This window comes from Peromyscus maniculatus, chromosome 8 (assembly GCF_049852395.1).
Source record: "Peromyscus maniculatus bairdii isolate BWxNUB_F1_BW_parent chromosome 8, HU_Pman_BW_mat_3.1, whole genome shotgun sequence".
Taxonomy (NCBI): domain Eukaryota; kingdom Metazoa; phylum Chordata; class Mammalia; order Rodentia; family Cricetidae; genus Peromyscus; species Peromyscus maniculatus.
In genome coordinates this window covers 4397727-4423028 of record NC_134859.1, presented here as the reverse complement: position 1 = coordinate 4423028, position 25302 = coordinate 4397727, and the positions used below count along the sequence as shown (strand labels likewise).

Genomic DNA, 25302 nt, shown 5'->3' with positions numbered 1-25302 from the left:
TGGGGCCCTGGGTGTAAATATTAGCCTGAGACACCCAGTGCTGGCAGAGTGGAGAGAGTGTAGTGGGCACCGTCCTGCTGTGGATGCAAGACTGCCCGCTGGTCCACAGAGCATGCAAGGTACGAGGTGTTCACAGGGAGGGCCCACCAACCTCTCTACCAGCAGGAGTTTTCGGAATTTCAGCATTTATATTTATGCATGTGTGTGTGTGTGTGTGTGTGTGTGTGTGTGTGTGTGTGTGTGTGTACATGTAAAAGAGAGAGGATGTGTATATGAAACTTGTATGTGTAAATGTATGTGTGAATATTGGTATATGTATATCTATGTGTGAATTGTGTAATGTGTGTATGTGAATGTGTATTAGTGTGTATAAAGGTATATGTACATGAGTGTGCTCCTAATAACTAAGCTATCTCTCCAGCTCTACAGGGGCCCTTAGAATTGCTTTACATACATCATGTCATTTCTCACCACAAACCTAAATCAAAAGAACTAGGTCCCTCTTCAGTTCCCATACCAAAGCCAGTCTCAGCAGGCTAAGGGGACGGCTCAGAGACAGCCCCACATGAACAATGATGGAATGGCGATCCTCCTATCATTGTGGCACTCGGAAGGAAGAAACAGAGAACACTCAGAGCAAGCTGGCTATCGAGACTAGCCTGCACCAGTGAGTTCTGGGCTGCCTCTGTGAACATGCACCCGCACACATGCAAACCCACACCTGCACGCATGCCAACAACATGCATCCATGTGCACATTTTTTAAGAAAGGTCCAGAGGGGTTGAGTCTCTGCTCCACATCACACAACAGGGATACCCATTGTTGGAATTCAAATCCAGGTCTCACTGGTATGGTGGCACACCAGAGGCAGAGGCAGAGGCAGGATGATGCATAGTTTGCCAGTAGCCTGGGCTCCATAACAAGTTGCAGGCCAGCCTGGGATATAAATCAAACTCTGCTCCCTTCATATGAAAACCAGAGCTGTGATAGTAAATCCTGCCTTGAATATAGCACCATGTTTCAGCTGCATCCCTGGGCCACGAAGGGAAAACATAATTCCAGGGTGAGAGCAGATCACCCTCATGTGTCCAGCAACCCAGCCAAGGAGGGACGTCGGGGCTGGGTGGTGGGGTGATGGGGGACTCACCAACAGTGTGAGCACCATGGCATCTGTGGGCTTTGGGATGAAGGCCAGCGACCACAGCCATGCCTCAGCCTGGTCTGCCTCCACCTCCCTCGCCAAGATGAGCTGTTTCATGAGGCCCACACAGTTCTGGGTGCCACAGGAAGGCAGAGCGTCTACCAGTGGATGCCTGCGGAGAGCAGTGCTCTGTCACTGATCTTACTGCAGCCTTTGGTCACATGGGGACAAGCCAAGGCTGGGGACAAGGGAGGGACAGACCCAGACTCTCTGAGGAAGGAGCCATGCTGGGCCTGTGTTCTTTTTGCTATGCCCAGCTGGCAAATGTAAAGCCTTGTTCAGCCTCTGCCAGGACCCACCAAGGGGATGATGAGGCCCTGGGTGGCCAGTGCTTTCCAATTTAAGCATCTAATGTATTCAGCCCAACACCAAGCAATGGGTGGCTTGACTGATTTTATTCTCTTATTTCATAGAGCTGGGAACGGAGCCCAGGGCCTCACACACTAGATAAGCGCTCTCCTGGGCTACTGCCCTGCATTGTTTTGATTTTTCATTTTGAGACAGAATCTCACTAAGTTGTTTAGGCTGACCTTGAACTCACTCTGTACCCAGGCCAGCCTTAGATTCATGATCCTCCTGCCTCAGCCTCCTATGTAGCTGAGATTATAAGCCTGGATAAGGAGTTTATTTATTTATTATAAGCAAAGGATTTATTTTCCTTATCTACTTGTATTAAGACTGAAAAAAGGTTAGAAGTCTCCAGAAAGATGTTGAGGTGTCCTCTTGTATGGGGGTGGCAGTGTCTGGAGTGGGAACAATGACTGGATGGAGGGTTTCTCAGGTCATAGCCATCACCCATGGGCTCGGAGCTGCAGGAGACTGTAGGGTGCACAGGTGGAGACAGCAGTGCCCCCAACATTCTCCACACCATCCACTCTGTGGGTGAGTCTCAGCTTGCTCAACTGGGAGATGGGAATGTGGTGACAAAGACTTGCTCCAGGGCTGCAGTAATTCCCCAGGGAGACATGCTGTGGGCTGAGGGCCATCCTCCAAACCATTTTCCTTGTTCATCTGTGGGGCTAGCCTGGGGTAGGGGCAAGGGCAACAAATACTCAAAAGAGTATCTGCCCTCTTGAAACATATATACCTGAGAGAGGCCTCCCCACCATCGTGACCCAGAGATTCAGGTAGACATATGAACAATGCCCGTGAGGATAGTGATGGGAAGAAGTACAGCGCCTAGGTTCAAGTCTCCATCCTAAGGCTGGCATGGTGGCACAGGCCTGTAATCTCAGCATTTAGGAGAACGAGACAGGAGGATTGCTGTAAGTTCCAGGCCGGCTGAGCTAAACAGTAAAACAAATAACCCTCCTCTGCTGTGTGACTTCAGGCAAGTGTCCTAAATGTTCTGTGCCTCAATTTACAAATCCAAAGAATAGAAATACAGCAGCATTTGCCATGGAGTACTTTGAGGGCTCAGTGAATGGGTATCAACAGCGGCCATAAAAGTCATGTGCTCCTTCTCATGTTGTGTGGTCATTTGATGAAGGGTGGGGAGCTTCCCTGAGGTGACCCAGCCTGGAGTCCCTGGAGTGAGGTCCTCAGAGAGACCCCTGGGTCCCCGACACCCTTTGCTGACCCCAGCTCTGAGGGTAGAAATGATGTTGAGGTGGGATTCCAGCCTGCAGCACCCATACTGGACACCTGGGAAGCCTCCACAAGAGGGGACCCAAGGGGTTTCCCTTGCTAATCCCTGAGTTCGTACAGATACTGTACCAGGGGGAAGAACTCCATCTTCATCTGCCAGCCGCAGCCTTCAATCTCAGCCCCACAAAAGCTCGAGTCTCGGGGGAATTTCCAGACCCCACACAGGCAGGCTGGAGTCACACCCTATCTGAGGACCCCAGAGAGCACCAGGGCCACCCACCCCACCAAGGAATCCCCAAAGGCAGCCTACCTGTGGTTCAGCCTACACCCAGAGTGACGCCCTTACCGATCATCATGGCATTTAAAAGATGAATGGCGCCAGACTGCAATCAGCTCATCCACAGAAAGGCCTTGGAGCTCAGACACCAGCATCAGGAATGTCTCTGTGGCCTGGGGTGCAGAGGGTGCGGGATGTCAAAGGGAACCCCATGGTCACCTGGTCCAGCCAGGAGCCCAGCCTCCACTCCCAGGCAGAGACAGCTGGACGGTGAGGCCACACATCCAGCTTCCCATCCGGAAAACACACAGTGGCTGCATGTACTCCATCAACAAATCAGATCTGCATCCCACACTAGGATGTGATGGTGGAAGACAGTGCACACTGCCATCCCAGAGCTCGGGAGGCTGAGGAGGGAAGACTGCCACGAGGTTAAGGCCAGCCTGGACCACAGACTCAGTGTCAGAACCGAAAGAAAAATGTGCCGTGGAATCTGCACATGGGACACAGTGCACCCGTGGAGGCCAAAGAGCAGCTGTGTGGAGCTGGTTCTCTCCTACTTCACACGGGCTCCACGGATTGTATGTAGGTCCCAGGCCTGCGTGGTCAGCACTGAGCGTTTGCGGTCCTTGTTTTTGTGGTGGTTGTTTTGGTTTGGTTTGTTTGGGTTTTTTGGTTTTTTTTGAGACCAAGTCTTAAGTAGCCGAGGATGACCTCAATAGTCCTGACTCTGTCTCCTGAGTGCTGAGACAGCAGGCACCCACCACCATGTCCCATCTATCTAGTGCTGGAGTTCCGTGCAAGCCAGGAAAGACGTATTTACATCCTTAGCTCCCTGGTGAATCTTAGCTTGAACTTTTTTTCTTTTTGACCTAAGCAGTTCTGAATAAAAGTTGTGTGTGTGAGATTCAATCTTCCACCCTGTATTCGCCCATCTCCTTTCCAGGACTGTTTTCCAGACTTTATCCAGCTTTAGCCTGGTGATAACCCCATTGCTGGGGTGGATGCCCACACGGACAGTTCCGTCATTATCCTTTTCTCGCTGCTCTCATTCAATGTGAATGACGTATTTCCTTCTGTACACCTGGACCACTTTGCTAATCTGCTAGCCTTTGGGGTGTCCTCAGACAACCTGAACTTTGTCATCCTTTCGAATGGGCATAGATCAATCATTATACTTCTGTCTCCACCCTGCAGAAAGAGGGGAAGACATGATCTTCCTCCAAATGTGAGAAGGGGCATTGAAATGCCATTTGTGGTTCCTGCCGCAGTCGGAAGTCACCGATCGCAGCTGTGATCCAGCGATGGCCACAAAAAAAAAAAAAAAAAAAAAAAAGAGAGTTTGAATATTTACTAAGGAATAATCTCCAATTTGTAGATGTTATTATATTATTTGTTTGTTTTTAGTTTTTAGTTTTTTTGAGACAAGGTCTCACTATGTAGCATCATCTGGCCTGGAATTCCTATACAGATAGACAAGGCTGACCTTGAATTCAGAGATCCACCTGCCTCTGCATTAGAATAGAAGGCCCAGTGCCGCCATCATGCCCTGCTGTTACTTTCTTTGTTTGCTTGGATTCGGCCTCACTCTTTAGCCCTGGCTGGCCTCAAACAACCCTCAGCCTCTCAGGCGCACCTCCACGCCACCTTCCCGGCACACTGGTTTTTGTTGCCTGCTGTGGTTTGTGGACTTTGGTCTGTGGTGCTGAGGATGGAACACGGGCCTTGTGCATACAAGACAAGCCATCTACCTGCTATGTCTGCAGCCCTTGAGCCTTTCCTGTCGGAAAGTGACCGTCAGCAGGGATGGCAGGAAAGAAAGCGAGGTCCGAGTTTCCAGTCCTCCCCGAGGGCCAGTCAGGGAGCGTCCAAACACTCCACCAGACAGAGGGCTGCCTTTGAAGCACAGCCTGATGCCTAGGCTGCTTGGTTTGGGGAAACTGACTTCGCTCCTCCCATCTCCGCCTCCCTTTAGTCCCAGGTCCCTGCTGCACCCTAAGCCCAGAGGAGCCGCACTAGACCCACTCCTGCTGCCTGTTCAGGACCGAGCCTGCCCAAGGCAGGGACATGCCACCCCCTGTGCATGGCCGAGACCAGCTTGGTCTCAGAACAACGCAGGATGTACCCAGCATGGTGGCACATGCTGTATTTCATAGGGAAGCACAAACAGGGGTCATCACAAGCTCCAGACATCCTGGGCTACAGAACGAGGCCCTGTCTCAAAAACACAGAGAAAGAAAGTTGCAGAGTGTAAAGCAGCCTCCTTGAGGCCAACATGTCCCCCCCAGAATGCAGGGAGCCTTCCTGGGATGGGCCTTCTCATCACCCGGGCAGCAGACTGACCGCTGCCCCTGAAGCTGGCCCCAACTCCAGCAACCAAGAGGCCTCTCTGTCACCCCACCATGCCATCTGGAGACCTCGGAATCCTGGGCCTGCTTCTCCCTCTCTGACGCCTGGCTGCAGGACTTAGGGACACCTAACTATCCACAGCCACCACTAACATATAAATAAGCCCATACTATGTAACCCAGTCTCTGGGGCATTTGGCTGAGATGTAAATCTGTGTTGGAGTGCTTACCTAGCATATGTGAGATCCTGGGTTCTGTTCCTAGCCCCATCAAAAAGGAGAAAGAAAAGAAAAACAAACAAACAAACAAACAAACAAAAAACCCACTTGGCTCTACAGCCAGCATTTAATAAATGTGCACAGCTTGAGTTTTCTTTCAGAACACGTGCACCCTGCTCCTCTCTCAGCCACTCCGGCAGGCACATTCCCCTCCCCTGGCTCCTGGGTGAAAGCTTTGGCTAGCCCGTTCCCACCGTTGCCCCCCACATCACCAACACCCGCCCCCCAGAGAGGGCCACGCTGGGAGTTTGCTCTCTATGGGGCACCAAGTCCTGGCTTTGTTTCAGGGCTGAAAACAAACCTTGTCTGGGGCCAGTGGCCTTAGGAAGGAGGTGAGACACTGTGGTCTCCTGGCAACCCAGGCCGGGCTTGGTCCTCCCCAGGGTGCGGGGGGTTGGGGGGGAGCTGGGGATCTGGTGGATGTGGGCTAGTGTGTCCCTGAAGGCCTAACAATTTATCTTTTGGCCCAAGGGACCTCCTAGGGAAGATGGGGGCCCTCTGATACAGGCACGGCTTGCTGCCTCAGGGAGACCCAGGCCCCATAGAGCACCTTGCCCTGAGTCATGGGACCAAGGGAAATGGGCAGTCTGGGGTTCAGAAGTGCCCTGGGGCTGGAGAGGAGAAGCAGGTCTGCCCCATGGCTTCCCACGGTTCCCATCCTGGAGCTGGGCAGTGAGATGATGAGAAAAGTGTAGTAGTTCTCAGCTTGGACAACTGTGTGCCCAAGAGACAGCAATCTGGTTGTCATGACGACAGGCAGGGAAGATGTTGGCATCCAGCTGGTGGAGACCAGGAGTGCTTCTTCTGTACACCACAATGAACAGGGCACCCTTCCCCCACAGCAAATAACACTCAGGATGAGAAGCCTTGCTGTGGGAACAGACCGCCTGGGTGAAATGCCCAGCTCTGCTACTTCCTGGCTAGGCAGCTTGGAGTATAGTCCCTAAGTTCTGCAAACCCAGTTTCCCCACCTGCAAAATGGGCACAGATAAGAATTTCCCTGAAGGTGGAAGTAGGTAGCGTGGATGAGGTCCGGAGCTTCTGGCCTAAGCACAGAGCAAATGCTTGGGTGTGTTGGTGAAGCTGGGCAAGAAGGGGAGAGTATGGGGAGGTACTCAGGCTTAGGGCAGAGTCTGGCCTGGGGCTGGAAAACACTTACCTCAAAGCTGGTAGGCTGAGCCACACACAGCCTCCTCACTAATGCAGCTGCCGTGGCCACTGTGGCTGGGGACGGTGTCTCCTCCCATTCGTACTGCAGGCTGCTGGGACTCACGTCTTTGTAGTCTGTATCTGAGATGGCAAGGCTGTTAGAGTCAGAGGGCCTAGAGCTGTCCCTCAGATTCTGCAAACGAGTCCTTCCGCATGCTCCGGGCAAGAGGTTAGAGAGGCAAGAATGAAGTCATAGCAAAGACCTAGGTGTCTGTTCCCAGGGCATGGGCAGGTCAGCAGGTCGGGGGACGTGCAACGTTAACAGCAAAGACAGGAAGTAACCTAGGCACCCATCTGTCAGATGGAGAACACTGGGTTCTATTCCCAACAACGCACAGCGAAAGTGAGTTCTCTGAGAGGCCTGAGGATGTGGCTCAGTTTGGAAACTGCTTGCCTAGTATGCACCAAGTCCTGGGTTCAATACCCTGACACAGAATAAACCAGACATGGTGGCACACATCTGTAATCCCAGCACTTAGGAGGGAAAAGCATCAGAACAAAAGTTCAAAGTCATCTTCAGCTACATAGCAAGTTTGAGGTCAACCTGGACTACATGAGACTCTTTCCAAAAACAAAACAAAGCTACCTTGTCTGTATGTGTTTTTGTCCATGATGCCCCTCTCTGTGGGAAGTGTTAACTTTAGGGTGACAGGAACAAGCTGGCCATGTCATAACTCTATCCCCAGAACCAGGTGCCTGGTGCAAGAACAGAGTCACACTTGTACCTTAGGAGGACCCTATGTCAAAGCTGGAGTCCAGACCATTTCATCTCCATGACAACCACTAGGGAAAGATGGTGAAGGCGGCCAGAGAGGCCAAGCCAGGCTCTGAATCTGAAGAAGGGTTAAAGCCTGGCTTCTGACTTGTGTTCTTGGGAATTCAGACTCGAAGGGAGTGGGAGAGGGGAGGAGAAGCATGGATATCATTCATAAATACCATTCACAGGTCCTTAGCTAAAGGATGCTGACATTTCCTTAACCCCTTGTAGGAAAGAATCAGTACAGACAAACATTCACAGCTGAGGAACCGGGGCAGAGAAGCCCATGGCTGAGGTCACATGTCTCTGACAATGAGGTCCTATTCAGCACAGACAAGGAATGGAGGCCAGATCCATGCTGCACAGTGGGCTGACAGGTAACAAGTAGGGTTGCCTTGGGGGGTGCTGCACTCGAAAGTGATCACCATGATGGGCGTGCACCTCTGGATAAGCCAGAACCAATACTGGATCAGATTCTCACCAATCTTCCTGCCTCAGCCTCTTCAGAGCTAGTGGGATCCACCACACCCAGCTCGACTGGACACTTTAAATAGCTGGCTAGTGCCAGGCAGTGGTGGCTCACGCTTTTAATCCCAGCACTCGGGAGGCAGAGCCAGTTGGATCTCTGTGAATTTGAGGCCAGCCTGGTCTACAAAGCAAGATCCAGGACAGGCTCTAAAACCTCACAAAGAAACCATGTCAAAATAAACAAACAAACAAACAAACAAACAGGTGGCTAGCATCTCAAGAAAGGTGGTTTTTATATGTGTATGTGTGTATGTGGTATGTGCATGCATGTTCACATATATGTAGGTACATATGTGTGTTGGTATGCATGCATATATGCTCATGTGAATCCAAGATTCGGATTTTTTTTTATTGCTCTCTAACATATATTGAAGCAGGAACACTCATTTGAACCCAAAACTTGCCAATTTGGCTAGTCTAGCCAAACATTTTACCCCCCTTGGCTGTAATCCTATGCACTGAGTTACAGGTGAGCTACTATGCCCACCCAGCTTTTTTTTTTTTAGATTTATTTTTATCCTTAATAACCTGTATTTGCCTATGTGTGGGTATGTGCATTTTTTTTTTTCCAGGACAGGTTTTCTCTGTGTGGCCTTGGCTGTCCTGGACTCACGCTATAGTGAACTTGAACTCAGAGATCCTCTTGCCTTTGCCTCCCGAGTGCTGGGGTGTGTAAGCAGTACCGTCAGGGGGCAGAAGAGGGCGTCAGATCCCCTGGAGCTGGAGTTACAGGTGGCTGTGTGCCACCCAACATGGGTGCTGGGACCCAGACTCAGATCCTCGGCCAGAACGGTGCATCTTAATCACTGAGCATCTCTCCGGCCCCACCAGCTTTTCATGCAGTTTCTGGGGATCTGAACTCCCTTGCTCACGCCTTCATGGCAGCATCTTACCTAACAAGCCATCTCTCCAGACCCTCGGTTAAGGTGTTTTTCAAAAAGGATTAATTGTAGCAGAGGTGGGGATGTGGTTCAATGGTAGAGCACTTGCTTAGCTCTCAATCCTCAGCATAGGGAAAAGGAAAAATAAGGGGATAGAATTCACAGAAAGATGGAGAGTTTGGGGCCAACCGAGGCCTTGTAACAAGACCCTGTCCGGAGAACAAAGACAACAGCCAAGCATGGTGGCACATGCCTGCAATCCCAGGGAGTTCAAGGCCATCTCCTGCTACACAGTGAGTTCAAGGATAGCCTGGGCTCATTACATGAGACTTTATCTCAAAAAATCAAAAACAACAAAAAAGTGATAATAAAAATATTGTTATTGGGGCTGGAGAGATGGCCCCGTGGTTAAGACACTGGCTGCTCTTCCAGAGGACCCAGGTTCAATTCCCAGCAACCACTTGGTGGTTCACAGACATCTGTAACTCCAATCCCAGGAGAGCCAATGCCTTCTTCTGATCTTCATGGGCACCACACACACGTGGTGCACAGACAAGCAGGCAAAACACCCATACACATAAAATAAAAATAAAGGGTAAAAAATAATAATCAATTGTAAAAACTTTAAAATATACTATCCATATTTCCTTATTCAGAGGAATAATTGGTCCTAAAAAAGACAAAAAACAAACAAGAACAAAAACATTTCTCTTTGCCCCAGACATAGGTCTTATCAATTCTTTCCATGTACTGCTGTCACAGAAAGGCACATCACGGGAAGTTTCATATTAGCAAGAGCTTTCTGGAAAATCAGGAATCTTGAGTCAATTTGCCCAAAAAAATAGACAGACTAAAAGAGTTGCTGAATTTAAAGCAAATTGTCCTGCAAAAGCTCACACCAGGAGATTCCATCTGAAGACAATTCAGAGAAGGGATAAGAACGAGCCAGTGCCCTGAGCCAGCAGAGAGCCCAGAGAAACATCTGGAAGAGGCTAGCTCTTGACAGTGGCCACTTGTGGGGCAGCTCAGGGGTATACAGGCAGGGAAGGCCCATGTGGGCACTCCGCCAGTCTTCACATCCCCCTTCCCACCGTGGCCAGGGTGACAGCCGTCTGGAAAGGGTGGAGTCACCTGTGGTGGCTGGGTCCTGGGCTACCACGCGCAGCAGTGTGAGGGAGGAGAACACCAGTGTGTGCACAGCGCTGGCCTTCTGGAACAGGGGTCCGGCCACGTGCCGCTCCTCACAGGCAGCCTCGCGCAGTACACCAGCCTGGAAGCTCTGCCGGCAGTTGAAGCTGGAAGCTAGACTGGACTGGACCAGGGCAAGACACATACTCAGACCATGTCCTGGGCACCCAGGCAGGAACCGCAGTAATCGGAAGGGCGAAGGGCCACAGCGGCGCTTCGAGACCCCACCCTCACTGTGACACAGTAGACCCGGCAGAGGCGGGGCGAGAGGGAGGTTAGAATGGGAAAGCCCAGCATACAGGAGCTCAGGGACAGGAAAGATGTGGCATCCGAAGGGCTAGGAATGGCGGGTGCAGGGTGGACAAGGCTCCTGGCCTCTCGACCCCCGAGGGGCCAGGGCTCTCTGGAACAAAGGTTGGTGTGAACACAACCCCTTCTTCCTTATTCAGGTGGTCATTGTCCAGAGCACATGTCCATCATCACAGAAAGATGTGGAGAGGGGGAGGGAAGAGGATATGATTGGGTGAGGGGAGGAGGGAGGAGGGGGAGGCAGGCACTGAGTCACAAGCCTTTAGTCCCAGCACTTGGGAGGCAGAGGTGATTGAAGGAGGAAGAAGGGGGAGAGGAGGGAGAGAAGGGAAGGGAGGAGGGACCGAGGGAAGGACTGTGGGGCTGACTCACCATCCCAGGCAGGGGCTGACTGTACAGGGAGGAGTAGGCTGTGGGCAGGGAGCACAGAGCCAAGTCCTTCGTCTTGAGCAGCTGATCCCCTTGGCTCTGGTAAGTGGTGGGACACCGGCCCAGGATGTCTTCCTGGGATGTCCAATAGAGCAGTCAGCCCCCTGCACAACCTCCATTCCACGGCCCTTCCCTTCTGGCTCTGGCCTCACCTCCTCAAAGGTCTTAGACTCGTGGACCCCCGGACAGCTCTGCACAAGGCTCAGAACTGATCGCTTCACGTTCAAGGCCCAGCGTGGCTCAGAGTGGTGGGGACACAAGTGGACCACTTGCCCGGCACTGAAGATGAAGCCAAGAGGATTGCGGCCCAGAGCAGCACTGTGGAAGGAGGGATGGGTCACATGGGCCACAGTGACTCTGTCCTGCAGATTTCCCCATACGGAATACCTGGGTACTGCTTCCCACATCTCTGCTCCAGGGTGACTCCTGGGCTTGTCAGCGAGGGGGAAAACCCACAGGTAGGTGAGTTCATATAAAAGAGGTTCTCGAGAGCGGTCTGAGCTCTGAAACTTCCCACTGAATTCAGAATCTGTTGCCCCAACCAACACCCCGAGGGCACCCAGACCAGCATAGAAATCCGCTCATGTCAGACAAGCTTTCCCTGAGCCCACGAGGTGTCTAGGAGCCCGATTATTACCAGTCCCCACTACAGCATCACCTACCAGAGAACAGCATCTCCAGCAGGGGAGAAAGACAGACTTTGTCCTAAACCGTATCTCCCCAATCTCCTTTATTTTCTTTCTTTTTTGTTTGTTTGTTTAGACAGAGCTTCATACACCAAGCTGGTCTTGAACTTGCTCTGTAGCCAAGAATGACCTTGAACTCCTAATCTTCCAGACTCTACTTCCAAGTGTCACTACACCTGCCTTATCGGCGCTGGGGACTGAACTTGACGCATGCTAGGCAAACACTCCACCAGCTGAGCTACCCACGTTACTGTGGCTGGGGAGCAGGGTGGATTTGCTGAGGACTGAGCCCGGGCCGCTCCTGCTGGGCAAGCGCCCTGCCACTGAGCCACAACAGCACCCTCTCCCTCCCTTCTTCCTTTTTATGTTTATTTTTATTTTTTGTAGAGATTTACTTTTTACTTGGATGTGTCTGAGCGTTCCGCCTGCCTGCATGTTTGTGCCCTGTGTACGCGCTTGGTGCCCACAGAGGCCACAAGAGGACTTCAGATCTCCTGCAGCTGGAACCAAGGGCAGTTGTAAGGCACTCGTGTTTGCTAGGAGCTGAACCTGGGTCCTCTGGAAGAGCAACAAGTGCTCTTAACCAGTGAACCATCTCTCCAGCTTTCTTTTTTTAGACAGAGTTTTACTACAGCACAGGCTGACCTTGAACTAGCAACCTTCCTGCCCCAGCATCTCTGGTAGCTAGGATGACAGGCTTGTACTGCCTGGTCCCCATCTTCTTCTGCAGGCCCATTTGCATTTCCTGAAAACCTACAAACTCTCCCTCTCCTGTTCCCAGACTCCAGTGCCTGGGGCTCATGTGGCTTCTGAATGCATAGGCTGTTTCTTCTGTTATCTGCCTACGTACATTATTTCAGCTATAAAGTTGGCTAGAGCAGAGACAAAGTCTCCTGTCATACACAGGGGGTCACTCACCCCCAAACATACACTTCAGTACAGACAAAACAGCATGGAGCCAGAGTGGAGGCTAAGATCTGGACCCAGACAGCTGGTTCCAAGGTCAGGGGCCTCAGAACCATGGGAATTGCCTTGAGATTCTGTCACTGTGTAACAGGCCTTGGAAAATCAGTGTTGACTCCAGACTTGCGCCCAAAGGAAACTAGGCGTGGTATCAAAGCACGATTGTCCTATCGGTTTCCTTCGCCGTGGACCACCCGCTTAGCTCTACCGGGCAGCATGTGAGCTGGTCAGTTTCTGCTGTCAACTTGACACAACTTAGAAGTGGGGGCAATTGAGTGATTGCCCAGATCAGACTGGCCTGAAAGACTGTCTTGACTGAGGATTGATACGGGAGGGCCCAGCCCCCCGTAGATGGCTGCATCCCCAGTCAGATGGGCCTGAACCTTATACAGCGTCTTACAGGGAGCTACCGAGTGAGCCAGTAAGCAGTGTTCCTCCAGAGCTTCTGCTCTGACTTCCCTCAGTGATGGACCTGAGGAGTGCCATCTTTCCTTCCCCCAGTGGCTACGGTCACAGTGCTGATCATAGCTACAGGGCACAGACTGGAAGAGCATACTACACTGTACAACCCATGTCGTCCCTGTCAGTCTGGAGGCACAGCAGTAGGTCAGTGCCAAGCCTGTGCTCACCTTGGATTCCAAGAAGAACAAAACAATAAGCTCGTCAAGTAGGGCACATCACTCCCAGCAGAGGGCAACTAGCCATGACAGAGCAGGGATGGTCGTCTTGTGGGGACCAAGCATTCCCCTCAAGCGCTGACCGCGGTGAAGACTTCTTCAGACCACCTCACAGAACCAGAAGTGAGATGAGGCCACACCTTGCCTGGGACAGCTTGGTCACACAGACCTCTTCTGTACCCCAATTCTTCCTCTAAAGCTCATGTCAATACCCAAAAGATGGATGTGGGTCCTCTGGCCCTGCATCTGTTCTTCCCAGCATGCTGCATTGATCAGGCTGCCTCTCTGCGTTCCACAATTACTCAGTTCTCAAATCGGTGTATCAGGACGGGTGGCCTAGCCCAGCTTGTGTGGGCTGCCGGAGCTATGGCTTTTACCCTCGAACAATCATTCAGCCTAGGCAAGAAGGAATGCAGCTGCACACAGCAGCCAGGGAGGCACCAGGGAGGCACCGGGAGCGGGACTGAGCCCGTGCCTCTGGGCCCTGCTCTCGCCTGCTGGTCCTTGGAAGGAAGTGGGGAGAGGAGGGGAGGGATGCTGAGGTCTGCATCCCCGTGTGGATACAAGAGACCAAGATGGTCCAGGACGAAGGGGAATGACCACACTCCAAGCCCACAAGTCAGTAAGTAATGCAGGCCGTTGAGCAAACAAAATTGTCCCCATTTCCACCTCCCAGGGAGGCCCTTGTCCCCTTCTCTGGTTGGTGTCAGGGGTGGGGGTCCTAAGGCAGCGCCTGGGATCTCAGACCCTGGGCTTTCAGAAATGCTAATGGTGCTGCCTGTCTCAGAATACAAGTGTCAGTCTGGTCCCAGGAAAGTGACAACCCCCAGGGCCCCTGACTTAGCATTTCTGATGAGGAGTGGGGGACAATAGCCCCTTAGAGGAGACAGCCTAAGCCTTTCAGGGCACCCATCTGCCCCTGGCCAGTATCTCCCAGCCCCTGTCCCTGTATTCCTGGACAAAGGCTTTATTTTTTTAACAAATGAATTTGCAATAAAAAGGAAGAGGAATCTGTCAGGCGGGCTGTCTTCAGGCTGGCTGCCCTTACAGCTTTCAGTCGGCATCAGGGAGCCCTGGGAAAGCAGCACAAGGCGGAGATCCAGCTCCGCTGGGTCACAAAAGGGCAGCTTAGCTTGGGGCAGGCAGGACATTGCCTTTTACCTCCTCAGACAATGGGGAAGGGAGAGCAGCTGGCCTCGGGGAACAGAGATCAGAACCATCCAACCCCTACACAGGGGCTGTGCCCATTGGATCACTAGCAGTCGTGAACTCTCTACTGCACGCGAGGCAGGCCCTCCATCAGAAAAGAAGCCATCTGATGATGTTATCTGGAGTCACTTGAGGGCCCTGCATCATGAAAACGCTTGCTGTGTCATTGGCAGTCTAGCCCCATCTCTTGACAGAGTCTAAACATGAGCATAGCCCAGTGTGGTGGTGCACAGTTCTGATCCCAGCACTCAGAAGGCAGAGGTGGGACCGTCAGGAGTTCAAGGCCAACCATAGCCATGTAACAAATTTGGGGCCAACCTGGGCTACAATAAAACCCTGTTTTCAAACAAAACCTGATAAAAAAGATAAACCTTTATTTGACCATCACTCCCAAGTGACATCTCTTCAGCACGAGGTCCCCTTTCTTGGGTTTTCTGGCTTGCTTAGTGTCTCCAAAGCCCTAGTCCTGAGAAGGGGTAATGGGCTCATACACGAACTCCCAGGCCAGGGTCTTACCTCAAACTCTCTGATTCCTTCAGAACCTTCACCTGGGGCCCCAGAACAGACGTCACCTGGAAGTCTTGAAACTGAAGCACAAAACACTGTGAGTTGATGGCCTCGCGACACTCCCTGAGGTTAGAGGCCAAGGTTTCTTCCCCAGAGAGAAGGTTCTGGATCCTGGTGCTGGAGACCCAGAGACTCAAGTTGTAAGTAATAGAAACAGCCAGATGCTCCCTGCTCTACGTTTGTTCTCCTTTTACCCCGAAAGATCTTAAGTCTGGCGGAAGGATTCCTGGAAGAGGACCTACAACCTAAGGTAAGCAGGGACCGAGTGGTTGAAGGGAATGGTGTCCCAGCCAAGCCTGACGACCTGAGCTCGGTCCCTGGGACCCACAACGTAGAAGGGGAGAACTGGCCCCTACCTCCACATGTGCGCCACGCAGAGAACAATTCACAAAGATTCTGCCGAGGACCCGAGTTTAAGTGACCAACAGTGTCAACTGCTACTGCAGAGGGCTAATGGCGAACCCAGAAAATAACCAGTTATAAATATACACAAACATTCACCAAAGACAAACATGGTGGTGTGCCACTGGGTGGCCGGGCATCACGGGGGAGGGGGGCGGTGTGCCACTGAGTGGCCGGGCATCGCCGGGGGTGGTGGTGTGCCACTGGGTGGCTGGGCATCACCCGGAGGGGGGGTGATATGTGTGTTTATTCTAACAAAAAATTGGCTTTTGAGAATCAGGTGTCCCCTGAGATCCCAGCGCCCATGTGAAGCTGGGAAGCATGGCTCATGCCTGTAATCTTAGCCCTGGGGTGGGTGGGGCAGGGGATGACTAAGGCAGGAAGATGTGGGTTCAAGGGCCACACTGGGCCACATTTGAATTCCAGGCCAGCCTAGGCTACATAGTACCTGGGGGAGCAGGGAGAAATAATTTTAAAAGTTGGGCTGGGGATGTAGCTCAGTGGTTGACTGCTTAGAATGCATGAAGTCATGAGCTCTACCCCCAACCCTGGGAGAAAATAAAAAGGAATTTTTAAAAAGTATTTATTCTTCAGGTGTGCCACACACCTTTAATCCCAGAAGAGGTGTGTCTATGGGGGAGGGGAGTGTTCATGTGTGTGTCTGGGCCAGAGGTTGACATCAGGTGTTTTCTTCTATCTTTCCCACCTTATTTTTTGAGACAGAATATCTCACTGAATCTGGGACTTACCAAATGGGCAAGACAAGCTATTGGAGAGCCCTGAGGAATCCTCTGTTCTCCACGTTTGCAGGGCTAGAATCACGGGGTGAGCCCAGCCCAGATTTCCCCTGCAGTGCTGGGAATTTGAACTCAGGTCCTCAAGTTTGTGCAGCAAGTGTTTTACCAACTGAGACATTTTACAAGATCCCCAGAAGACATTGTCTAATGGAATGAAGTTCTGGTACATCTTAGAATTACATCTTAGAATTAGCTTTGAACACATCATAATCAGTGAAAGAAGCCAGAAAAGGATTTGCCAACCAGATTACACTTAAGTGGAGCACCAGAAGTAGGAAAATCCCTAGACTCAGGAGAAGATGGGTGGGGCCAGGGAGGATTCAGGGAGCTAGGACTGATGTTCTTGTTTAAGGGTCTGAGAACATTCTAGAAATGGACGTGTAAAAGTAATCAGTGCCATGGAACTCATTAATATAGACGATTTCATATTGTGTATATTTTACCACAGTAAAATAACTAGACATAAAATATAAAAGCATGCATAATACCATTAAACTTATACATGTGTCCAACATTTTGTTATTTGTTATTTACGAAGTTCAGACTTTTAAACAGCAGAGTCAAGTTATACACAAAAAAAAAATGCAAAAACAATCTCAGAATGTTTGAAGTAAGTTTGCAGTTTTATGTTGGGCCACACTCACAGCTACCCGTGGGCACATGCTGGACAGGCCTGCAAGAGAGAGTCAAAGGAGCCCTTCTGGTAGGTCGTGCAAGGAGCAACAGGGGGTTGGGATGGTGCACCACAGGCTGCAGGGGCCCAGGGACCTCTCAGGATGTGACACCCCATCTCAGACACAAACAAAACAACAACACCACAAAGAATTTGGAGTTGACTTAGAACCATCACAAAACACACCATCCTGAGGTCCTCATGAACACATCCAGGACAGTTTTTGAGACACTCTCATCAGCAAGTGCTCCAGCCAGCTCAAGAATGCTGCACAAGTCCAGTCAAGACCTCAGAGGAAACCCAGTCAGGTGCACGCATGGGAAGGTCTGTCTAAGAAGCGGGACAGTCATCGTAGAAGGACATACTGGAGTGGGCGGGCAGTTCCCCTTACACGGATACAGCGGCTTTTGGTACAAGGAAAACAAACATTGGCCACCCAGTGAACTGAACTCACTGTTCTGCCAGGGCTGGCCACACTGCATCTGACTACTCACCTTATCTGAAGCCTGGGGCCCAGGAAGTGCAAGGCCAGCGTCCAGCAGAAAGAATAACAGGGCAGGCCTAGAGGCTTGTCTGACATGCTTCCACCAGCCTGTTCGTGTGTGTGTGTGTGTGTGTGTGTGTGTGTGTGTGTGTGTGTGTGTGTGTGTGTGTGTGTAAGTCAGAGGTCAACTTTGAATGTTTTCCTAACACACACACACACACACACACACACACACACACACACACTTTTTTTGAGACTGCGTCTGTCACTGAATCTGCAGCTTGTGAATTTGGCTCGTGAGCCTCCCGTCTCTGCTTTCCCATGGCCCGGTTACAGGTTACAGCCACACCTGACTTGTGTCATGGTTGCTGGGGATGTAGCAAGCACTTTACCGACTGAGTCAATCCCCAACTCAGGTCCAACTCTGACTAAAGGATTTGGCTTGGTTTGACTCACCCACACCTTGGACCTTCACACTTGACCCTCAGTCAAGCTGTCTCCATATCCCGTGTACCTGTTTCTTCCTGCTAGGCCACTGAGGTATCACCTGCAACCAAAATGGTGTCCCTTCCATACACCCCTCCCTGGGAACCTCACCTCCTGAGTCTACAGTGGAAATTCAGGGACAGTGTCCACTCCCTAGTACCATCACAGCCTCTCAGCTACGCAGACACTCACCCATAAGGTCATCTGGCATGGGCCTAGCACTTCAAGGACAGCCAAACCTTGGAGGCCCAGGCCACTCGCCTCCAGTGGCTCCCCCTTCAGGCTGGTGCTGGTGTTGCTGGAGAATAGGTAGGTGTATCTGGTGCCCACAGGGAGGTGTGGCTCTGCTGTCTCTGGAACCAGATGGAAGGAAAAATGTCACCTTAGCAAATGCCACCCAGCATTGTTCCCACCTCCTCTTTCCATGTGGACCCCAAGATGCTAGCCTGGCTTGGAGAAGCCAGGGAGCAGCAGACCCCCTGAAGGGCTCAGAAGAAAACAAAGACACTCACAGAATGTGCTTAGCCTTGGCTAGGCTCTCTTCTTTCAGGATGTGCACACATGTGCATGCGTGTGTGTATGTGCACATGTGTGTGGAGGCCAGAGCACACCTTAGCTGTTGTTCCTCAGGCACCTAATCTTGTCTTTAGACAGGCTCCCTCACAGGCCTGGAGCTCCCTGACTCAGCTGGGCTGGCAGATCGAAGCCCCAGGACCCAGGCAATGGGCTTCCCGTGTGAACCACTATACCTGGGTGGTTTTGTGTGGATTCTGGCGGTTGGACTTGGATCCTCACACTTGTCGGTAAGCATTTTACTGACTGAGACTTCTCCCTGCCACCCACCCCTCAAGAGGGTGTTCCTTACCTTCACCACTTTACAGAAAGTGGATGTGAGACTCAAACTTATGTGGTTAACCAGTTTGGCAAATGCTACATTCAAGCCTCGGCGTCTCCCGCCAATGAGATGGCTTAGAGGGCAAAGGTCCTTGCCAACAAGCCTGAGTTGGATCCTTGGGACCCAAAGGTAGAAGGGAAGAACTGACTCTGAAATTGTCCTCTGACCTCTATATATAAGCATGCATGCACCACCCCCAACACACACACACACACACACACACACACACACACACACACACACACGCACACACACACAATTTAAAGTAGTATAAATAAACAAACAGAACAACCCTGGCAGCCTGGCTCCTCCTCTGCTACCTTGATGAATATAAAGTAAGAATGGGCTGTCAGCTCCATTTTAGTAGCAATCCAGGTGGCCAGCCTGGACCGGGACGTCTTGCTGGGGATGAGGAGGAATTGCTAGCGGGAAGAGTGGTGTAAGGAATCGAGGTGACTGGAATTTTTTAAGCCCACCTGATGGAAAAACATGAACATTTCATTGTCCAGTGTCACTCTGTCAGCCTCAGGTCCCCAGGATGCGTCTCTCTTTCTTACCAATTTGCTCCCAGAGTTTTCCAGTCTATTCCACCCCGAAACACACAGGGACGCAGGACCAAAGACAGTGATCCACTTGGGGACTCTAAGGCAGAAGGACAGCGTGGCTTGGGGCTGGGGTGGCGTGGCTCTCCTCAGCTGGTTTCTGGGAGCACAGCCAAAGGCCCCATGGGACTGTCCTTCACCCCACCTTGTAGCTCTGCCATGCTCTACATCACCCTTGTTCTGGCTCTGCCTCAATGGCCTAAGACTCCTGGTTAGAGGCGTGACTCAGTGTCCCTGGGAGACGCACTCACCTTCGCAGGCCACCATGCAGGCCACCTCCTGTCCAGTCTGCGAGTCTGCAATTTCTGAAAGCACAATCAGAACAAGGACAAGGTGAGGCCACCCACCTGCTCAGGGCGGGGGGGGGGGGGGGGGAGCGCAGGGGAGCCCGCCCTTCCCCAGTTCGGACACCAGTACCAATGCCCCCGATGGCTCAAGCAGGTGGCCTGGAGGTCCTGTGCGTCTCTGCTTCTTTTTTCTGCCGTAATCCCGACTCTGAGGCATCCGCACCGTGAGTTCTGTCAACTCCACCAGCTGCACTAGTCTTTCCTCCTCTGTTCCCTCCCCCCTACACCCTTCTCTCTACCCCCCTGCCCACCCATCCACAGGGCTGTGGCTCCAGCCAAGCTACACCTTCTCTTGCCTAGACACCAGGAGAGCCCACGGCCACAGGGAGACGGCGCAGTCAGTAAAGCACAAGTGTGAAGACTGGAGTCTGGATCCCAGAACCACACACAAAGTCAGGTACGGTGGTGCACACTTGCAACAATCCCAGACAGAGGAAAGAGAGTCCTGGGCTGTGGCCAGCCAGTGTAGCCTTCTTTGTGAACTGCAGGCCAAATGCAAAAAGCTAACTGAAAAAACAATATGGATGATGAAGGATGACACCCTAGGTTGACTTCTGCCCCCTACTTATACTGGTATACATGTCTCTCTCTCTCTCTCTTTCTTTCTCTCTCTCTCTCTCTCTCTCTCTCTCTCTCTCTCTCTCTCTCTCTCTCTCACACACACACACACACACACACACTCACATAGGGTGTGTGTGGGGGGGGTCTCCTTCTCATTATAAAATCTCAACCACAAAGCCAGCCTCCACCTGCCCCCTCTGGCCACGCCCACTGGCTCTCACCCTCTAGCCACCCTGGGGCTGCTCTGGCCACGCCCACTGGCTCTCACCCTCTAGCCACCCTGGGCTGCTCTGGCCACGCCCACTGGCTCTCACCCTCTAGCCATCCTGGGGCTGCTCTGGCCACGCCCACTGGCTCTCACCCTCTAGCCACCCTGGGCTGCTCTGGCCTTTGCACAAGCTGTTCTGTCTGAACACTGTTCCTTCTGCTCTCTGAACTTCAGGAGGCTTTCCATCCCAGAAGAAATAAATGCCTCTCCCCAGCCCCCTTCTGCCTAGAGAAGGTCTTTGCTTGTCCTTCTCTACTTTAGCACTTTATCCATAACTCTTGTAAAATCTGTTTTAATTATCCTGACTCAGTTAACTTTGTAGCCTTCAGCTTCTGGAGAAGAAGAATTCAGCACCCAGTAGAGAATGAAAAGGTTGAGTGAACAAATGAGCTCCAATTAAATTATATATTTCCTGACAACCAGCAAAGGTTGCCATCATTTATAGACAGAGGCTGAGACTTCAGGGACCTTTGCTAACTCATGGCTTGTTAGCAAAAGAACCAAGTTCCTACACAGCTGGGCCCATTCCACAATCTTGTCACCTCTCTACTACAAATAAGGATAAGTAGGGGCCAGCGAGATGGCTCAGTGAGAATACTTGCCCCCAAGGCCCTATGGCCTGAGTTCGATACCCAGGACTGATACGGTGAAAAAAACCCAACTCTTGCAAGTTGTGATCTGACCTTCACTTGTGTCCCAGGGCATGCAAGGCTAACACATATATACACACACAAGATAAATGACATTTAAAATTCTTTAAACAGTTACGCTAAATTTAGGAAAGAGTGGCCGCATGAAAGTGGTGGACAGATGGATGGAAAGGAGGAAGTAAGGAAGGACTGAAGGACAGATGGACAGGTGGATGGATACATGGGTGGGTAGGTGGATGGAAAGGAGGAAGTAAGGAAGGACTGAAGGACAGGTGGACAGGTGGATGGATACTGGGTGGGTAGGTGGATGAATGGGTAGACAGACAAACCAAGAAAAGCCAAGGATCTGTGTCAGACAATCGATGCCATGACACAGGGCATGCTGAGTGTGATCAGACACAGCACAAGCGAGCTGCAGCCGCCCTGCAAGCTGCTGAAGACCCCAGGAAAGGCCCAAGCCTTCTTATCCCCCACAGTCCCACCTCCTCCAGGCCCCATCCATGTCCCCTGTGGTCAGAACACATCTGCAGCTTTCGAAACCACAGCGACTTTTCCAGAATGCCACTTCCATCCTCAGCCCCAGCACCTCAACTGTTGGCCATCACATGTTCCAGTCCGTGTGATCCCTCAGGACATACCCCACATCCCCACAATGGGAAGTGTATTTCTCACCGTATCACTTAGACCTTTACAAAGACCCCGACATCACAGACTATCTGGAAGGGTTGCCCCACCCTGATATTTCAGTTCATTTACCAGAACCCTCTTTCCAACAAAGCAGAATATCGGTGGGGAAAACCCACACCTGAAAGACATTTAGCCCAACTGATTTCCTCCCTGCTTGCTTCAAGTCTTTGACAACTAGGACCCATCCATGTTAAATCATGTGTAAAATTCACCCCAGATTTTACAGAATGAAAATAAATCTTAATACTTCTCAGTATTGATTGTATTTGTTAATGGTAGCTTGGATATATGGAGCTGAGAAATTGTTTAGGGAGTAGGGGAAAGCTGTGTGTGTGTGTGTGTGTGTGTGTGTGTGTGTGTGTGCATGTATGTATCTTCTTGCATGTGTGTGCTGTGTATACACACACATGTGGAGGTCAGAGGTCAACATCAGATTTCTTCCTCAATTCTCTCCATGTTATTTTTGAGATGGGGTCTGTCTGAACTGCCTGGTCTAACTAACATGGGAAGCCACAGGGACCCTCCCGCCTCCACCTCCCAAGGGCTGGGATCACAGATGTGTGTCACCACACCCAATCAACAACCATGTTATAAGAATTCGTTTTTGCTGTTTTGAGGCACAGCCTAGTACGTAGCCCAGGCTGGTCCTCCTGCTTCAGCCTTCTAAGCTTTGAGATTGCAGGAGTCCATCACCACACCCAGTGATTGGTTTTTGTTTGGTTGGTTTTTGGTTGGTTTCGTTGGATGCCAGGGGAGTGGGTTTGTAGGGACACCCCCAACTCCCTTTTAAAGACGTGGTTTCAGTGGCACAACATCTAACACACTTGTGCACAAACATCCAACCCCTCCTGCGCACAGCCCCGGCCTCCTGCTGGGAGCCATGACGACTGTCTCCATTTGCTTCCCTACACTGCAGTCAGCACAGGAACGCCTTGACCTTCCCGAAGGGGCGCATGTTTCAAGAACCTTCCCATCTCTCAAGCACTTAAAAAGCAAAACACACTGCTACTTCACAAAAGAGTTTCTGCGAATGAAGTTCATTGGTAACAAATCCATGAGAAGTAATCAAGAAGTAAAGGCACACACAAGGCAAAGTCTTCATCGGGTTCTACAACACATGCAGAGGTCAGAGGACAACTACTCAGAACCAGCTCTCCATCTGCCGTGTGTGTGTCCTGGGATCAAACTCAGATCTTCTGGCTTGGTGGCAAGTGCCTTGACCCTCTGAGCTATCTCACTGAGCCCATTTACTTATTTAGAAACAAGGTCTTGCTATGTAGCCCAGGCTGGCCTAGAACTTGTGGTCCTCCAGCCTCAACTGGTGTGCTCCAGCATGCCTGGTTCACATTCACTAACCTCTGAGAAGAGGTCTGAAATGGACTGAAATCCACGTGTGCACTACGGCCTGAATGGCTTCTCACTTCCAGGGTCTGTGTGGATCCACCTCTCTTCACTCACTTAGCAAGGACGTACTAAATCCCCATGAAGACAGAGGAGAGTGCCAGCATCCTGTGTCCCACTGATGGGTCATCTCTGGCTCCTGGGCACTTGACCCCTCACTAGTGTATGAGAAACTTCTAATTAATTGAAACAAAAATCTGATATTCAATTCGGGTACTAGAACATTGTGGAGCACGTTGGAAACAATAGTGCCTGCCTCCTCCCTAAATCTAAAGACAAATAAAAAATTTTCAATGAAACTTTAGGGTCCCAATTGAAAAAACTAGGAAGGTGTGGTGGTGCACACCTGTAATCCCAGCACTTGGAAGGTGGAGGCAGAAGAATCAAGAGTTCAAGCCCCCACCCCACCCCACACTCCCCCCCACAGCCACATATATCCCCACACACCCACACCCCACCACACACACATACACCCCCACACACCACACACACACACACCCCACACACACACACATACACACACACACATACACACACACACACCGCCAGGGGAAAAAAAAGAAAAAAGAAAGAAAATCCGGGTATGGTGGCACACACCTTTAATCCCAGCACTCTGTAGACAGAGGCAGGTGGATCTCTGTAAGTTCCAGGACAGCCTGGTATACAGAGAGTTCCAGGACAGCCAGGGCTACACAGAGAAACCCTGTTTCAAAAAAACAAAACAAGCAAACACAACAACAATAAAAAAGAGTTCAAGGCCACAGAACCTGACTACGGGATGGGTTTGAGGTCAGCCTGGACTACCTGATACCTTGTCTCAAAAACCAAAAGTTGGAAAAGCACCAAATAGAAAATGTATATTAGATTTCAAAAGATGGAACTATACAGACATTTGATGCTTTCCAATGTTTATTTTTGCCCATCTTGAGTTTAAAAAACTTATTAAAGTTCATATTTTAAAACGTTAAACTGGGAAAGTTGCCTCCCATTTGGTCCCCTCGTCTCCTACTCTCCTACCATTCTGTGTGCCCCAGCAGTCAAGTAACACAAGCAAGTCTGTCTCAGCCTCCTCCAGACCTTCACCCCAGCAGGGGAGAGCGACTATACACCCCTGCACACCAGCCTCCATGCCCCTCCCTCGGGGCTCAGGTCCAGCCCCCAGCAGCTTCTGTAAACCCTACCTTACCTGCTCCAGGAAGGAAAGAAAGGCAGAGGAGAGAAAGAATCTGCCTGTAAATTTAGCTCCTCTCTCCCAGCAAAGCAAAGAGGGGTGGTCACACAAAAGGACATTTGGGGCAAACCTGACTCCTGCAGATCAGGGTGGCTGCCCTCTCCATGCCACTCAGACTCAGAAAGCTGCGTGTGTACTTACTCCCTGTGGTCACTCCTGTCTGCGCCCAGAGCAGGACCAGCGCTCGGAGCCCGATGGGCACCAGCATCAGCATCCTCCAGGGACAGGGACAGGGGAGCCCAGAACCTCAGCTCAATCCCTAGAGGAGCCGGCTGAGCTCCCTTCAGACCAGGGGAGAGGGAGTGAGGTGGTGGGGCACAGGCTGGCCAATCAGAAGCCTGTGGGGACACTATTAGCTCCCTGGGGGAAGAGGGAGGAGGGAGCTTGTGATCACTAAGGGGAAAGCCCTGTTTGCCTTGGAGGAAGCACTAGGAGCCTTGAGGTCTCGGGGCAGGTGGTACCATGTAGCGGTGTGGCTTTGCTGCTGTTTTTAACACTTATTTGCATATACGCGTGTGTCTGTATACACGTGTGTCACAGCATGCATGTGGAGGTCCTAGGACAACTTGCAGGAGTCAGTTCTGCCATGAGGAGTTTGAGCTCCAGCTTGGCGGCAAGCTCCTTTACCTGCTGAGCCATCTCGCTGCCCTGTGTGGCTCTTGTTTGTTTGTTTGTTTGTTTGTTTGTTTGTTTTGTTGTAACCTAATATATAAGACACAAAATT

General features: G+C 51.2%; 1 protein-coding gene across 1 annotated transcript in view; it reads right to left on the bottom strand.

The window, feature by feature from the left end:
* LOC107402064 (uncharacterized) overlaps positions 1-24807 on the bottom strand; it is a 130204-nt gene extending 105397 nt beyond the window's left edge. Inside the window, exons 1-10 of the mRNA XM_076577794.1 lie at positions 24720-24807; positions 19685-19738; positions 18129-18289; positions 15044-15114; positions 11145-11310; positions 10936-11067; positions 10198-10378; positions 6851-6981; positions 3135-3238; positions 1148-1313 (exon numbers count right to left, since the gene is read on the bottom strand). Coding sequence (XP_076433909.1) covers positions 1148-1313; positions 3135-3238; positions 6851-6981; positions 10198-10378; positions 10936-11067; positions 11145-11310; positions 15044-15114; positions 18129-18289; positions 19685-19738; positions 24720-24792 — 1239 coding nt within the window. The 5' untranslated portion in view covers positions 24793-24807. The remainder of the gene's footprint in view (positions 1-1147; positions 1314-3134; positions 3239-6850; positions 6982-10197; positions 10379-10935; positions 11068-11144; positions 11311-15043; positions 15115-18128; positions 18290-19684; positions 19739-24719) is intronic.
* Positions 24808-25302: the final 495 nt, after the last annotated feature.